General features: G+C 41.9%; 1 protein-coding gene across 2 annotated transcripts in view; it reads left to right on the forward strand.

Moving 5' to 3' along the window:
* The window catches only part of ACTN2 (actinin alpha 2), a 575,275-nt gene that overhangs the window by 260,563 nt on the left and 296,276 nt on the right, over positions 1–18,436 (forward strand). For both annotated transcript variants that reach the window (XM_044059081.1, XM_044059086.1), the window contains exon 12: positions 5,606–5,756. In XM_044059081.1, the coding sequence (XP_043915016.1) occupies positions 5,606–5,756 (151 nt within the window). The remainder of the gene's footprint in view (positions 1–5,605; positions 5,757–18,436) is intronic.

Raw genomic sequence — 18,436 nt, forward strand, 5'->3', positions numbered from 1 at the left:
AGCTTTTGACACTATTCCCTACTCGGGCATAATACATAAACTCTCCCAGCTAGGCATCAACCTGTATGTTACCAGATGGGTAGCTAACTGGCTCACTGATAGAACCATTCAGTCAAAATAGGGGAAGACACCTGTAGTAGTAGGCCCATAACAAGTGGAGTACCCCAAGGATTGTTCTTGGGACCTCTACTGTTTGGATATACTTTTCTGAGATGCAAGTCAAGACCAGTGGTCTGTGGCTGACCAAGTTTTCAGATGACTGTAAGGTGGGTGCTATCTTAAATTTGCCTAGTGATGTGAACATCCTCCAAGAGGGTCTTACCCAATCTAATGACTGGTGCCAGAAGCATGGCCTCAAACTGAATGCCAAGAAATGCATCATTATCCCCTTTGGGGAAAATGGTGTCCCCACTAATTATCACATTAATAACAGTGTACTAAGCCTGTAATCAGCTGAGAGGGACTTGGGCACCCAGGTTGATTGCAGTCTGACTTTTGACCACCACACTGTCTCCATTGTACGGAAGGCTTTCTACATGGCCCACCTCATAAGTAAGGGTATTTCATCCAGGAACAAGGGGGTCATAACATCCCTGTACTCCTCCATTATCAGACCCATTATCGAGTACAATGCCCCCTTGGGCATGTACATTGCCAAGCACATGCAGCAGCTGGAGAGACCACAGAGGTTCCTGACCAGGAAAATCCAGGGTCTGAAACACCTATCCTATACAGATAGGCTAAAAGCCCTGTCCCTCTACTCAGTCAAATTCAGAATGCTCAGAGGTGACCTGTATCTGGCATACAAGGCCATCTCAGACCCAGCCTTGATGAAGTTGCTGCATATGCATAAGTCAAACTCCACTCATGCAACCCACATGCAAGGCCTCAACCTGTCTGTGACATTAATAGAACTTGTTGGTGGGATAGATTTGTGTCCCAAAGACTCCTCCATCTGTTGAATAGACTCCCTCTCCATGTCAAGCAGAGTACCTAAATTACCCTCTTTAAGAGGAACCTGGACATCTGGATGGTAAACGGAAAATACACCCCTGGGATCCTATCTGAGTCCCTGCTGGACAGGGGAAACATGGGCAAAATTCTTGTCTAGGCTTATAAGGATCTCCAGGCAAATAGCCTAGTATCATCCTATGAACCTATGTGTATATATATATATATATATATATATATATGTGTGTGTGTGTGTGTGTGTGTGTGTGTGTGTGTGTGTGTGTGTGTGTGTGTGTGTGTGTGAATTATGTTTCTGTGAAGTTTGCTTCTGGGTGCATATGTATTCATTACAGCAAAAGTATATGTTTCAGACAGTTTTACAATGGGCTAAGGAAATAAATAGCCTGAACTGATATATTACATTAATAATACTGCTGTTACTACAGGATCACACACGGAGGTCCAACATTAGCACCTTTTGTAATTTTGCATGAATTTTCTGTGCAATCATCCAGAATGCAATTCCTACTGACATTGTATACAGCTCATGTCACATACATCTGCCTATCTTTTATGCTAATAGATAGATTTAAAAAATAAATAAATAATCTGTACTTTTTAGATCACAAAGTGCCTTTCTTGCCCACGTATGCAGATGACTGCCAGCTGGGCACTGTCATCAGTTCACCTAGTGATGTGGACATCCTCCAAGAGGGTCTCACCCAGACAAATGACTGGTGCCAAAAACATGGTCTCCAAGTGAATGCCAAAAAATACATCATTATCCCCTTTGAGGAGAGTGATGTCCCCATAAATTATCATATTAATAACAAGGTTCTAAGCACGCAGTCAGTTGTGAGGGACTTGGGCATGCAGGTTAATAGAAAACTGACTTTTGACCATCATATTGTCTCCGCTGAATGGAAAGCTTTCTACATGGCCCACCTCATTAGTAAGGGTATCTCATCCTGGGACAAGTAGGTCATAACATCCCTGTATTCTTCCTTTATAAGACTCATTATTGAGTACAATGCCCCTTTCGGCATGTACCTCACAAAGCACATGCAGCAGCTGGAGTGACCACAGAGGTTCCTCACCAGGAGAATCCAGGGCCTCAAACATCTACCCTACACAGATAGGCTAAAAGGTCTGTCCCTCTACTCAGTCTCATACAGACTCCTCAGAGGTGATCTCTGTTTGGCATACAAAGCAATCTCAGACCCCACCTTAATGGGACTGTTGCATATCCACAAGTCAAGCTCCACTTGAGTAACCCGCACATGCAACCTCAACCTGGTCTGTGACATCAATAGAACTTGTTGGTGGGAATAGACTCCCTGTCCATGTCAAGCAGAGTACCTCATTAACCTTTTTTAACAGCAACCTGGATAACTGGATGGGGAACAGAAAATACACCCCTAAGATTCCACCTGTGTCTGTGCTGGACAGGAGCATCGGGTGCTGACTTTTTGGAACATGGATTAAATTCTTGCCTACGCTTTAAGGGCCTCAGGGCCAATATCCTAGTAACTTCCTATAATCCTATGATCCTATGTGGGACTGCAAAACTGTGGTATCAAAAAATAAAGAAAAAAATACATGTTTGTGGCAGAACAGATGGGCTAAAGCAATGTGTTGACTAATTTATTACACATATAAAATATGAAAGAATTGTAATTAGTTTGTGAATGATATGTAATATATTAATAATAATAAAATGGGTCTATATTACATTCTCGAAAGCCGACAGTGTCGAATCTGACATTGTTGACACGAGAATAGCGAAACTGCAGAACAACGAACAAGTAAACGGAAATCTCCGTAAGGGGAGATTTCCATTTACTTCAATGTAGTGCGGTCTCGGAATTGGTATATTTAAGTAGTGGGGGGTGTGGGGGTGCTGGGGGGCTTGCCCCCCTGCCTACACTATTTAGTTTTTTTTTTTTTTTTTTTTTTTTTCTGAACATTCGATGTTTTAACAGTTCGATCACTAAAGGTCGACCTTTAGTGATTCAAACTGTTAAATATTCAATATTCTAATATAGACCCTAATAAAAGTATAAGTGAATGCAAAAATGATGCATAAGTAAAGCTCCCCTACTCATTTCAATGTGTCATTTTTATTTGCATCTGAATCAAGCAGATAGAAACTCTGTTTAAAATATATTCTGAAGCACTGCACACTCAGGACTGAAGCACTGAAGTGTCATTATTGGAAAATGACTCCAAATACTTCACAAAATATTTGGATATCATCTCCCTTTTTATATAAATAGCATATTGTGGTACCAGAGTAAAAAAACTGATTCAAATATACTGTATTTTACTCTTTCTTGTTCCAGAATGTTGGCACCTTTGTAAATGTATATCTAATCACTGTAATCTGCAATATTTGTCCTTCCTGTGCCATAAAATGTGTGCAGCCTTGTTATTTTTTTTCTCTGTGACTGAAGGGAGATAAAAGGAGGAAAAATTCACAAAACTTGCATTTGAAATGTTAAATGTAACATCTTAATTGTCATGTGTCAGGACGGACATCATTTCCTGTATATAATAACTAAGTCACCCAAGGGTTTAGAGTCAGAAAGAAAAGGGGGCATACAATGCAATTACAACACTCTCCAAAGGAAGCATTAATTCAAGAAACTTTTTCATTGTATGTAAAATCTTTGAATGTGGGGAAATCTATATGTTTTATTTACTCTTTCTTTGATTGTGTAAAAAAAGATAGTAATATAATGTGATGTAATTACACCTAATTTATATGGGAAAATAAATTATGTAATTTGATGAGCCTTGATTTTGTGTGGGCACAGAATGATGAGCTAAAATGTATGTATTTGAAACTGAAAACAGGGAAGTGTCTCTTCTTGTCATAGCTAGTCTTTGCTTGCATTTTGGTGACACATCTTTGAAGGTTTGTTTTTGAATTCTACCTTGTATTAATTTATTTAACTTAGAATAGTTAGAGACAGTATTTCTTTGGTAAGAGCCTGCTAGGGTATTTATTTAGTTGTAGGTAAAATTTTCTGTGCATGTTATATCTCTGCAACTGATTACTTTTTCTTTCTCTGTATATTGTCTTGACTTATTGATATTTAATCTGTATCAGCACTGTTTTTATTGTTTCTGTAAAGTTTCGGTTATTCACTTCTTAACATCTTGTGATGGATAATTATTATTTAATTATGTGTTATACATTTTATCTGCAAAGGAGGTATTATTTAGCACTCTAGGTTGGGAAAGCTGTAGTATCCGCATTCCAAAAACCAGAGGGCTTGAACATAACTACCAACGAAATTTTCATTTTTATAATTTATATTTATAATTTATATTTAACTGAATCAAGAGTCTCAATCTTTAGCCCTGTTTAGACTGATAACAGTACTACTGTGACAGGACAAAAGCTGTAAGAATTTGCAAGATTCCATCCTTTCCTAGGAATTTGCTTTTGTTTTTTGAGTGTGTGTGTGTGTGTGTGTGTGTGCGTGCGTGCGTGCGTGTGTGTGTGTGTGTGTGTGTGTGTGTGTGTGTGTGTGTGTGTGTGTGTGTGTGTGTGTATGCATAATAATTTTGCAGAACTCTTACCTGGGGTAAGAAGCACTGGAAGACATTGTGGTTTACATGGATAGTGGTAAGAAAGGCCTGTAGCGCTAGGCCAAAGATCCAGTTCTGTAAATGATCAGTGTGCAGTCTTAGACTGGGGTGAATCTTGGAAGTCCATACCCAGAACAGCAGTGCATATTCCATGTATGCTTTTGGGCCAGGGTGCATTTGATGCATCTGTTATTGAATTATATTTGTGTCATCAGTTTTCTGTTCTACCTAACCTGCTGGGTACCAGTGGTATGACTTGAGAAACTAAACCTCCAGTAGCCCTCAGACCTATATGGGGCAGTGAAGTGGATCCAAGGACCCTGTACCACATATATGTGGGTGGTACACTAGCTGGCAGTGGTGGGACTCAAATCCATTCAATGGCCACCTGGTGTTCTATATACAGGTGACAAGTGGTAATATCTGTCAAATCTGGATTGGCAGAGGTGGGATTCAGACCACCATCGGTGCTAGTCATCCATAAGATTTGGAGACACTGCCAGACTACATGTAATATATACTATTTGCAATTCTTCTTTATTTAACATTTCTATCACTTTTTTCTACTTCTCAAATGTCTACCTCCCTTGCTTAATTCATAGTTAAAAATCTCTTGCTGAAATAATAGGTCCTCTGAGCGATTTGTGATTACAGAAGAGCACACATAAAAGAACTGTATTTACTTTACATAAATAGTACTAAAGTATATTTTAACATGTCTCCATTTACACAGATACTCATTATTTAAGAAGCTGAATATTTGTGCCCTGTGACTCTGTGCTGGTTAGCAGCTAGCTATTATCCTGCTGGGGTCACATCTGAAGCATACCTATTATTGTCATGTATTATCCTAAACACACAGCTGATTAATGCAATTTACATCAGGCTTTTAATATGAACTCTCCTGCGGCTGCTTAATTAAATCTCCTTGCTTTTTTCATCTTTAATATATAACTTCTGCAAGTTAACCCATGCAGCTCTTACTGAGTTTCAACAATTGTCAGTGATATGTCTCTCATACAGAGTTTAACTTGTGCAATTTATTCTGCCTTTGCAGGAAGAGAGCAGACTTTGACTCAGAAGGATTATGAAACTGCCACACTGACTGAGTTACGTGCCTTGCTGCGGAAGCATGAAGCATTTGAAAGTGATCTAGCTGCACACCAGGACCGAGTTGAACAGATTGCTGCCATCGCCCAAGAACTCAAGTAGGTTCCATTTACAGACAAACAGCTGCACTGACATTCCAGTCAACCCCAATTCAACTGCAAGCACCAGTTGTCTTGGGTGTTTTGTCAGGATGCTAAGTATAGTTTTACAAGTGCATTGTCTATGCCACAAACACACACTAAAAGCTGCCAATGAAACAGTAGCTTTTATAAAGGTCAGAAATAGAGAACTGCCTTTGTATTTCTCATAGTGTACTCACCATGCAACTTTCTGATGTAATTCATTTTCCTGCATTTTACACATGGTGTGTTCTTACCTGTAAACCTCACACTGTTTACAAAAGTATCTCTTTCTAGCATGAAAAGTTATTTACATGCCTTTTGAAAATGGCTACAGATGGAAACAACAAATCATGCTATACTCCTGCTTATCAAACATCCAGTTAATATTTTTTCTTTCTTAAACAGGTAGGCACACTGGACACAGGTATTCATTTTTAGGGGTAACCTTGGATCTTAAAGTCACAAAGTTTTAAAGTGGAAATTGGAATCAAACATGGGACTACAGGAAGAAGCTCAGTAACAGCATATAGTCTTAATCCTGTGATGTTAAGTGACAAACTTATGTCTGTGATGAAGCAGATCAACAGTCCCAAAGCATACTGACTGAAGTAGCATTACAGTACATGTCAACAGAGGGGTACTCAAATGCCTAGAACAGATGGAGGATGGGGTGAAATGGGGCCAAAAAGGGCAATTGCATGGGGGTTATCTTCAAATATTTTTATGGCTGTAATTTTGTGACTTTAAGATCCAACAACTTTATTACCTGAAGAAACATGCACTGTTGTTCTTAAAAGGCATTTTTACTACTTATATTCAGTATTTTCTGATTGTGATTTCCATTTATTATCAGTAACTGAGTGACAGCTGAGAAAATCATTTGTGGAAATATATAGTTATTTCACAAACATTCTGGAGGCAATCAGTATGCTGAAGCCTTAGTGTCAAAACTCATCTGACAGACATTTACAGAAGCTATCAAAATATGAAACATAAAATAACCTAACTCACCAAAAACTAAAAGGCAGACAAACCATATATTTTTTTTATTCTCCAGTGACAAAACTCCCATGTCCCCATGCAGGGACAAATATTAACTATCCAGATGCTGGCAGTCAGAGAAAAAATGACAGTTCTCACCTGCAGCCTCAGCCCTGCAAAAAAAAAAAAAAAAAAAAAGAAAAAGAACATCAACATGTAGTGAGTAAATACATTTTATTTATTCTGCAGCACAGAAAATAAACTAAAAAAACAAAATCATATAATATTAGCATACTGTATTTTTTCTGCAGAAAATAATATGTAAAGAAGATCAGAAACTCTCACATTCTACAGGGTAATTACACCCTCAGCACATGTTAAAAAGCAACTTTTTTGATGTCCTCAGGTCTTGACAAACAGAATATCGATGACCTGCATATCATGCAGTACAGATGCTCTCAATTTATAGATATATTGTGGCTTTAGTTTCATGTCTGTTTTGCTTTCACTAGTCACATACATGCAGAGCAGGAGGGATGTTGTAAGACTAGAATGTGACTAGTTTCAGACCATGACAGTGGAGAAGTGGAACTGCCTCAGCTTCCATCTTCAAATGATTCTTCACAGTACAATTCTAAAATTACTTCAGAGACTTTCTCCTGGATTCTCTATGCCTTGCACGGTGTGCAAGATCGGTGCAGGAGCTCTAGCAGGCAATATATCTGCCGTGCGATCCAGGAACAGCCTGCAGGGTGTGCACGAGCGCTCCTGCACTAGTCCTGCACGGACTAAGCCACTGTATGCAAATCACCCCATTTGCAGGAGAAATCCATGCAAATGAGGTGATTTTGTGATCCAGGAAGCTTGCAACCTGCCGTGCAGGACTGGTGCAATCTGCAGAAATGTACTCGGTTAGTAACCGAGTACATTTCTGCAAACTACAAAACGGAGCTGTGACAGCTCCAAATAAAGGATGCATATCAGTTAGTAAGTATGCCAATGGCCAAGTATAAGGCCATTGGCATTGCAAACAGGCAAAAAAATAAAAAAATCAACTTTTATTTTGTTTTAGCTGATCTCGGCTGTTTAAGTGTAGGGCAGCGGCGCACAAATGGGATGGGGGGATTATAAAATAGACCTAAAATAAGCATTCTAACTAAAATCACTATTCTGCCAAGCAAGTCAATGGCAGGCAGAAGACAACATGGCCAGTGAGTAGTGGTTGCTAAGGGGGGAGGTTCAGTGTGACACATGTAACTATGCATTAGAAGGCAATCTTATGCAAATGAGGGGAATGATAGTAAATCCTAGTTTTCCCCAGCATGCTAGTCAAGTCCCAACAGTGTAAGAGCAGGAATAGCTTGGTGCAAACCTAGGAGTTAGGTGACATCATCGGGGAGTGTCAGGCATACTGTAAGTGGATTGGAGCCCTGTGGCTCGGGTTTGCTCCTAGCTTAGCACAGCTAAGCTAGGGGGTGTGTCTGAATCTGCCTAGCACTCTTTACATTGCCTAAGCGGGTGTGCGAGCTGTGCACCGGGTTTTAAAGGAAGAAACATAGAGTTAAACCAGGAAATAGCAGCACTGTGCACATTTGAGCTCTCTGTTTGTGCGGCGTGCCCCCAGGCTTAAACAGGAAGGCAATGGGAAGGGAAAACAGCAGTAGAAAGGTAATCAAGGAGAACTAGTATAGCTGGCAGGTGAAATGTATCAGAAACAGCCAATTACACAGGCAGCAGACCAGCCCAGCCCAGAACACTACTATAAACTATGCAAACACCTTCCCCTCTGTTTTTTTCCCACACTTAACACCACTGGTGTAAAAAAGTGGGGAACTTTTAACACACACAACAGTAAAATGATAGGGACTGCAATAGCTATCATACAACAACTTGTGGAAGAGGCTGAGGGTGGTGAGGATGTGAATGCTGTCGACCATCCCACAATGAGGAGATGGAGAAGAGTGTACAGACCCAGGGTAACCTACCAGGGGCTACATAAGCTGGAGATAGTGGAGTGCTATAGGGTGGACAGGGACCTCCTACAGCAGATTGATGAGCTGTGCCGGCCACGCCTCACACGCAGAACTAACAGAGAGGAACCCATCCCAGTGGATACCAAGGTATGGGTAGGCCTAAGAATATTAGCTACAGGTACCTTCCAAAGGCCAACTGGGAATATGATGGGGATCTCACAGGCATCAGCATCCAGGGTACTCCACCAGTTCCTGGATGCCATTCAGCACATTTCAGTGAGCACTTATATTCCCCCAACACCCATGAGGCGTTGGCCAGCAATATGCAACTGTTCCACCAAATAGCAGAATGCCCTGAGGTAGTGGGTGGTATAGACTGCACACACATATGCATCAAAGCACCAGCTGCTGAGCAGGGTAGGGTCTACATCAACCACAAGGGCTTCCCCTCCATCAACTGCCAGGTCGTGTGTGATGCCCAGGTTATAATAATGAATGTGTGTGCTGACTGCCCTGGAAGCTATCATGATTCCCACATATGGCATCTGACGCAGCTGTTCCAGAGATTTGCCAGTGGGGACATCCCTCACGGTCACCTAGTGGGGGATGCTGGATACACACTGGAGCCATGGCTGATAACACCCATCAGAAATGCACACATACCGGAACAAGAACTCCATAATGAGGCACACGCACAGACCAGAATTATAGTAGAGCGTGTGTTTGGGATTCTCAAGTCACGGTTCCAGTGCCTGGACACATCCGGTGGAGCCTTGCAGTACTCACCAGCTACATGTACCCAAATTGTCCTTGTATGTGCAATGCTACATAATATGATCCTGCGGAAACAGCTGCAGCAGGAACAGCATGGGGCAGGGCCACACAGTCCCCCACCATTGCCAAGGCCTGCACAGACACAGAGTGACTCAGAGGAGGAACAACCTGAGCCTGCCCCAGTAGGCAGAAGGAGGCATGCCCAGTATGCCCTGGCCTTGGCAAAGAGGCAATGCATAGCACATACACTGACACAGGAGGGACCCAGGGAATAACACCTCTCTCTGACTCTCACATACAATAAAAGGGATGCCAAACATTACACTACCTGTGCTCAACCATGTGTAGGGAGTATACTATGTGTATCCGACACAGGCAGCCCTGCAGCACCACCCTCAATACTGGGATACCCACAAGGTAAGTGAGTCACACATGCCATTCAGGGGGGTTCACATACCCAACAGTCACAGTCAGCAGGACAGGTGTAGACAAACACAAACAAATAGGCTGTGCTATGGCCTCTGAATGAGGCTTATGGGGAACCTCCACCCCAGGCCTACACAAACAGACTACAGCAGGTCAGGTAGTGGGACGTCAGTTCTGAAGAGTAGGAAGTCAGAAACTAATATGTAGGTAAATAAAGTCTAAGATCTGTAGTACACTGGTATGCCTCTAGTCAGCGTGATAGGTAAGACTACAGAATGAAATGGAGTACCTAACATACCAGTACAGTTATAGCAAATCTGTACAAGTGTCAGGTTTGCCCCCCCCATCCAACGTAGTAATATAATAACAGTCAGGTGTGCCCCCCCAATCCTGTGTAGAAATGTAGAAATAGTCAGGTGTGCCCCCATCCTACATAGTAATGTAATAACAGTCAGGTGTGCCCCCCAATCCTGTGTAGAAATGTAGTAACAGTCAAGTGTGCCCCCCAATCCCATGCAGAAATGTAGTAACAGTCAATATCAAATAATTGACGGATACCCTGCAAACACAGCGTGCTACCTGTAGGTGTACAACACAAAGGTCGGCACTGCAGTATAAACTACCTGGACTCGATCCACACATTCAATACAGACAGGCATGCTCACACACATAGAGAAATTAAGGCAATGTCAGTCAACAACATACTGAAATGTCATACTGGGCATGCTCACACACTTAAAGACATGAAGGCCAAGTCTGCAAACACCAGTGGACCAGACATATCTGGCAGTCGCAGATGTTAGTGCAGACACTCCTCAGTATGCACCACTCATGCTTTGGACATACAGTGGATAGGAATACAGACATATATGTAAGGACAACACACTATAATATGTCAAAGGTAAATGTACATAGAGGTGTGGAAGAGGGTGACTGTGACAAGGAGCCATCCAGGCCTGTCCCACCCAGCACACAGCCAAAGGGCCACAACCACATGAGGTTCAGATGTCACTCACTGCAGATACTAGCCACCGGTATCTGTCAGCATTACAGACTATGTAGTGCATGTGCCAGCTGTGCAACATGTCTGTACAAGGAAGTAGTCATCTAGCAGCTGTATACACGTACCTGTGAAATATGTCCCTGTATGTGCCCGTATGTGGCGTGTCAACCTTTAGATGCATGGGTTATGGCCCATGCACGCACACACACACTGCCCACCCCATAGCCCCTACTATGACAAGCCTGCTGAGGTCATCCACCGGGAAATACACCTTTGGGAGGGTTGTAGCCCAGTGATCTCTGTGGTGCATCCCATAACTGTGTACTGCTGTAGTGTGATAAACTATTTAGGTAGGCGTTCCAATCACAGACATGGCAACTGTGTGTGTGTGTCTGTCTGTCTCTGTGTAGACAGCAATGCTTTTTAGGGTAGTCACACTCCTTACAATCAAAATGCTGTACTTTGGTAAGGCTGCTGATGTCATCCACCTAGAAATACAACTCTGGGAAGGTTGTAGCCCAGTAATCTCCGTAGCACATGCCATAACGGTCTACTGCTGTAGTGTGATAAATTAGTTAGGTAGGAGTTCTAATCCCAGACTTGGCAAGTGTGAGTGTGTGTGTCTGTTTGTGGGTGTGTGTGTCTGTCTGACTCTGTCTGTGTAGAGAGCAATGCTTTTTAGGGTAGTCACACTCCCTACAATTCAAATGCTCTACTTTGGCAAGGCTGCTGATGTCATCCACCTACCTAGATATACACCTCTGGGAAGGTTGCAGCCCAATATTCTCTGTAGCATGTCCTATAACTGTGTACTGCTGTAGTATGATAAATCAGTTAGGTAGGAGTTCTAATCCCAGACTTGGCAAGTGTGTGTGTGTCTGTGTGTGTGTCTGTCTGACTCTGTCTGTGTAGACAGCAATGCTTTTTAGGGTAGTCACACTCCATACAATTTGAATGCTCTACACTGATAAGGCTGTTGATGTCATCCACCTAGAAATACACCTCTGGGAAGGATGTAGCCCAGTAATCTCCATAGTGCGTGCCATAACTGCGTACTGCTGCAGTGTGATACAGACCTCTGTTAGGGGTTCTATACCCACAATGTCGGTTGTGGATGTTTTGTGTGTGTTTCAATGTCTGTGTAGGGAGCAATGAATTTTAGCCTTGCCACACTCACTACAATTCCAATGCCCTACTTTAGCAATCCTGTTGATGTCATTCATTGTGAAATACACCTTTGGGGAAGGGGTTCTCCAGTAATACCCGTGGTGCGCCCTGTAACAGCTTCATGCTGTAGTGTGATATACACTTCTGTTGGGGGTTCTATACTCACACATGTCGGTTGTGGATGTTTTGTGTGTGTTTCAATGTCTGTGTAGGGAGCAACGCATTTTAGCCTAGTCACACTCACTACAATTCCAATGCCCTACTTTGGCAATCCTGCTGATGTCATTCATTGTGAAATACACCTTTGGGGAAGGGTTTCTCCAGTAATCCCTGTGGTGTACCCTGTAACAGCTTCATGCTGTAGTGTGATATAGACCTCACTTGGGGGATTCTATACCCACACATGCCAGTTGTGGATGTTTTGTGTGTGTTTCAATGTCTGTGTATGGAGCAATGCATTTTAGCCTAGCCACATTCACTACAATTCCAATGCCCTACTTTGGCAATCCTGCTGCCATCCAAAGTGAAATACACCTTTGAGGAAGAAGTACTTCAGTAATCTCCATGGCACGTCCTACAACTGTGTAGTGCTGTAGTATAATAAACTAGTTAGGTAGGAGTTCTAATCCCAGACATGACAGGTGTGTGTGTGTGTGTGTGTGTGTGTGTGTGTGTGTCTGTGTTTGTAACACATATCCTGTGTGGAGGTGGGTGTGAGTGTGTAACATCTGGGCCCAATGTAGAGCGGGTTTTGCAAATTTCTTATATGGTAGCCCTAGTATATATATATCACAATATCCACTGTGCAAGGATAACAGATGGGAAATAGCCGAGAGGCTGGGGTGCAAATCCATACCCATGCATGTGACATCAAGGCCAGGCAAACAAAGTTAACAACCCTAGTATTACCCTGAGAACACTCCCAACCCATGTGTCATACACGCACACACACTTGCCTAGGCAACAGCCACTATGGTGGTAGTACACTGCATACTGCCCACTGATAGTAACTATGGAGTGATTGCAGTGAGCTACAGAGGGCATGGCACCTTGTCCATTAGGCACATACATGCAGACAGTGCACCTTCCCCATGTTCCCCACTGGACACCTGCAACACATGTGGTGCCATCAAATGTGAACCACAAAGGACATACCATGCCTGAAAACATGCCCTGTATGGACTGATGCCACTGACACCAGGGAATGTCGTTAGCATGCTATCAATGTAGGTGCAGGCTAAACCTGCTGTCCATTACCACTTCCCACCACATGACGCCAGGACTGGCACATCTGATGATAATCTGTGTACACAACATGGGCCAGACACCCCAGGTACAGTTCCACATGTCACTGTACATGCATGTGGGAGGTGTGCCCATCACAGACACCGTTCATGTCATGGAATAAGGTACACATACATGGCAAGCAATGCACAGCATTGGCCACACAAAATAGTCACCCAGGTGACTGGATGGTGATTACAATACCCACCTGTGTGGGCAACTGCAGAAACTATACCCCTGAGCCACAATGCAGACCATTGTCATGTGGCCTGCTGCCAAGGTATACCCATCACCCAGCCGACAGTTGACTACTACACACCCATGAATCAATGCACCCATGCATGTCAATACAGGCACCGTGTGTGTGTGTGTGTGTGTGTGTGTGTGTGTGTGTGTGTGTGTGTGTGTGTGTGTGTGTGTGTCTGTTTGTGTCTGTGTGTATGTGTGTGTTGTATGATGCATATGATCACATTCACACTCACTACAACCCCCACTGGCAAACTGAAGCATGTTGTCTGATGTCAGACACCTCCCCATACCCTTTGCCCATATAACCTCCGTTACTTGCACAGTAATGTGTTGTGGCAATCTCACTAGTGATGAGTTGTATTCCTGGCCCTGCTAAGTGTGGCAATGTGTGTGCATCCCTGTCAAAATGTGGCTGTGTTGACACTGACACCTGTTTATGTGGGCAGGCATGGGTACTACACCTACCACATAGCTACCATATCCCTGTTGCCAGATGTCACTCACCATCAGATATATGTTCTGGGGCTCCCCATCATGTAACCTATGTGCCACATCCAATAACTGCATGGACATGTGATAGCACTGCATACTCATCGGGGGTTTGATACCCTGTACTGGTAGGTATGTGACACAGGCATGCGTAAGTTTTACTCTCCCACCCCTCCCTGGCTTTTCTGTGCCTCTGTCTGACCCTCTTACTCCCTCTCTGGTGGATGTGGAGACCTACACCTGCTTTGCTTAGGCAGCAGCATGTGTATTTGAAGTGATGCTCAGGATCAGCTGATGGTCTCTGCAAAAATTGTAGCCCTCTTCTAGCTGACTGCATGTGGAAAAGCTGTGGTAACATTCCCATAGCCAAGTGCATGGAAACACACACCAATATCTAGGAACATCGTGTTGCTGTTGGGCCTTACGTTCACTGTGAGCAGGAACTTGATCTGTTGTTTGGGAAACAGCATCTCAGATGGACTGGGGTGTACCTCTACCAACATACACTGTGGTAGCAGGCCAACACACAGGAGGGGGATGTGCCTGACCTGACTACAGACTGTAAGTGCTGCTATATGATGCACAAATTGCAGCCCTCTTCTAGATGACTGCATGTGGAACAGCTGTGGTAACATTCCCATAGCCAAGTGCATGCCCCCTGCACCCCCCACACCCCCCGCTACTTAAATATACCAACTCTGAGATCACACTACATTGCAGTAAACAAAAATCTCCCCTTATGGAGATTTCCGTTTACACACGAGATGACTTACGCTTTTGACATTTTGGTGCCAACAATATCAGCTTTGATATTGTCGGCCTTCGACAGGGTGAAGTAGACCCCACTACAATATCCACCTGGAAGGTCCTCTATGTGGTACTGAGCAAGATATATATATAATGTGTTAAATAAAGTGGTCACACTGTGTTTTTTTTGTCTTGCTGCTAGGACCTTTTCCAACCAACAGGCTACAAGTGACACTCAGAATTTCCTATCACAGGCACAGCTTGATAGCCATTTGCTGAAAGTAATTATTTTTATTTCATGTTCTGGAACTATATATGATGATAGAAGTATTTCATTAAGTAGATATTCACTAGTCATCTGACAAGGCAACTGCAAGTGACACTATCTGGTACTGGTACTATATTCTAGACAATCAGCAGCATTATTTTATGACTCCTTAAATATTTTAATTTTTAGCCCAAAGTAGGCATGTGACAGTAACTTTTTGCTTGTCCATTTTGGTGAGATATCACCATAACAAACCTCTATAAGTAGAACATTATCATCCCTATGTAAATCACCCATAGAATTGGCTGTTGAAGGTATAATGGCCAAGCTCAATGCCTGTTGCTCATCAGTAAGCTTACTGCCCTGGATCCCATGCTGGCTGAGACATGTGGGTACCCAATGTAATCATTCAATTTCTTCTTGAAGGTATACATTGATGGGCTGAGTTTATCTAAGTGGGCATTACTACTTAGATGGCAGAGACTATGATTCATTTTTGTCTTAACTAATGTTAACTGTTAGGATAGCACAGTGGTACAATAGTCAGCATTGCTTCTTTACAGTGTTTGGTTCTGTTCCCAGCTCTGGTACCTTTTCAGTAGACTTTCCATGTCCTCTCTATATTGGCCTGGGAATCTGATTTCATCTAAAAGACATGTTGTTAAGTGAACTGTCAATACTCTAACTACCCTTGGGAGTATGTTTGTTTGGTGTGCTTCTGCCGTGTGATTAAATTATCTCCTGTCCATGACCATTTCATGAATTATGCCTGTTTACTAGAATGGATGTCAGCTCCACATTATCCTGATTTGGAAAATACAAGGTACTGAAACTGGATGGATGGATAGTGTAACCTGCAAGCTTTTTATGTACTTTATGACTAGTAAAACTGTAGGAATTCTCCACCTATGTATATTGTGTTTGCATATGCCTGTTCTTATTTATACTACTGATATGACCCATATTGTACCAATTTTCTATCTTTTGCTTTCAGTAAATGTTTTCTTTTGTAAATTATCATGAGCTTCCACAAGATATAGTATGTTTTCATCTATTCTGAAATAACATTTTGTTAGCATGATAAGTCCCCAGTTATATCTTCAAAATATAATATGTACCGTATATAAATCTTTTACAAAGAAATCTTCTGTTGTCTATCACTAATGGATCTCTGATAAGAGCATAGAGTTACTGTGAGAAAAGAAGTAGCCTGTGTGTACTATATTTATAAGATAATAGTCCTGAAGCACCTCCATAATGAATTTTAAGGTTGTCTTAATTGGTTGTTTTGAAGGATAAGATAGTTAAGTGGTAGGTATAGGTATTTTAGTGTGTATTAGATTTGTAATATGTTGTTTAGTCTCCCATCAGGCAGTGCCATGCAAACCCACACCATCCCAAATATGAGATGTTACATATGTGGTAAAACATGCAGGATGGTCTGTTGTACAGACAGCAAAGTTAAACGATTAATGTCTTACTAGCACAAGTATTATGGCACATACAATGTATGAAGGTTGTTCCCTTCCTTCATAAGACTGGTAAATATGTGGAAAATCACTACTCCAAAAAGTATTTGCTGAGTACCACTGTAACAATTATTTAAAAAAAAATTACTGTAATTCGTTAAATATTGATATTCAAATACCAAAAATCTTTATATGCAAATATAAATTGTAACAGCCATATGTAGTATGCATGCAGCATGTTATGTATGAATTATTATTATTATTGTAGTGTATGTATGGAGTATGATTATTCTTTATGTAGCATATTCACCTTACCTTGCATGTGAATCTTTTATTTATTTATTTGTCAACTAGTAAAGTGGGCTGGCCCGGGGACCCTTTTCAATTATGACGCAGACTAAAGTTTCAGTATTTACAGAAAATGTCATAAACAAAATATTATGTCGGATTAAACATAGTGATAGTCAAAGAAAATTGCGGAACGGAATAGGAGTCATAAGAATTATAAGTTTAGGGCTACTGAGCCTTGTGAGCATTACTCATTGCAAGTTCCCACCCTAGACTGTACCTCCCTTCTCGAGGAGGGCTATGATAGTCAAGTCCAGGGTGAATGTATGAATACCCATCCAATTATTCAGGCCCCATTTAAAGGATAGATAGTATATCACACTGATTTTTGAATTGAGGAAGACAGTGAGTAATGAAACTGTCTCAACATCTTGTTTTATTGATTTGCAGAAGCAGGTTTAGATCTCTTGTTCAAGTATGTGTGGGACTGATTTGTGAAGGTACAAGAGATCCTGGACTATTGGGTCCATGAGTGTTCAGAAGGCAAAGCAGAAATCTTTACTGAGGAGCCTATAAGACAGAAATGAGAGATAATGGTTCTAATATTTTCTGGTTGCTTACAGATTTTACGCATGGGATCTTCTTTGTTAAGAACCTCTAAGGCCTTTCCAGTTCAGTGGTTTGACATGTCTGGTCAGGTCCATCCCAAAGTGAGAATTGTTTCTACAAATGAACTCATCAGTGCTGAATGCAAAGGAACAATAGCCTCTTTAGATCTGAATGATATTCCTGCGACAATCAGCTGTGCCAAGCAGAAGGATTTCCTGACAACTGTTGTTACATGGTGGTCAAAGATGAGAGAATTATCAACTCAGGTTCCCAGGTCTCTACCTACATTTTCATTTTAAAGTAGAATATTGTCAGTGCTATATGTCTGAGGATGGTGTGTCTGCCAAATCTGACAATGTGTTGCATTTTTAGCGTTTAGCTCCAACCCATTTTCAATATACCAGACATTTATAAGTGTAAGTTCCTGCTGGAGGGCTTCTTTGTCGGAGGAGGGATTTGACAACGACTTCCAGTTTGCAGTCATCAACAAATGTGGTTAGGGATAGGTCTTGGTTTTAGTCTGTAGGTCAGAGAAGTACATACTAAACAAATGTGGTCCTAATAATGAGCCCTACGGGACACCAGTGGTCACCTTCATGTTTTCTGATGCTGCCTCTGCTACTTTCACCATGTGAGTTTTATCTTTTAGCAAGTTTTCTCTCCTTCTTACCATGTAAGGATCTATTTGTAATGACTTTAGTTTATTAATTATGCTAGCATCTGTAATGTTAAATGCCTTGACCTAATCAAGGTAAGCAATCTGTCTGTGTAGCATGACCCCTGTCAGCAGTTCGTGTTACTATCTCAAAGAAGTTAACCAGGTTCATTAGACAGGATATACCATTTGCAAAACCAAATTGTTCCATATCTAGCCTGATGAGATTTTTAATGTTAATCGAGCCTGTTATAATAAGTTCCATGGCCTTACA

This window comes from Protopterus annectens, chromosome 1.part2 (genome assembly GCF_019279795.1).
Source record: "Protopterus annectens isolate FY-2018-M chromosome 1.part2, PAN1.0, whole genome shotgun sequence".
NCBI lineage: Eukaryota > Metazoa > Chordata > Ceratodontiformes > Protopteridae > Protopterus > Protopterus annectens.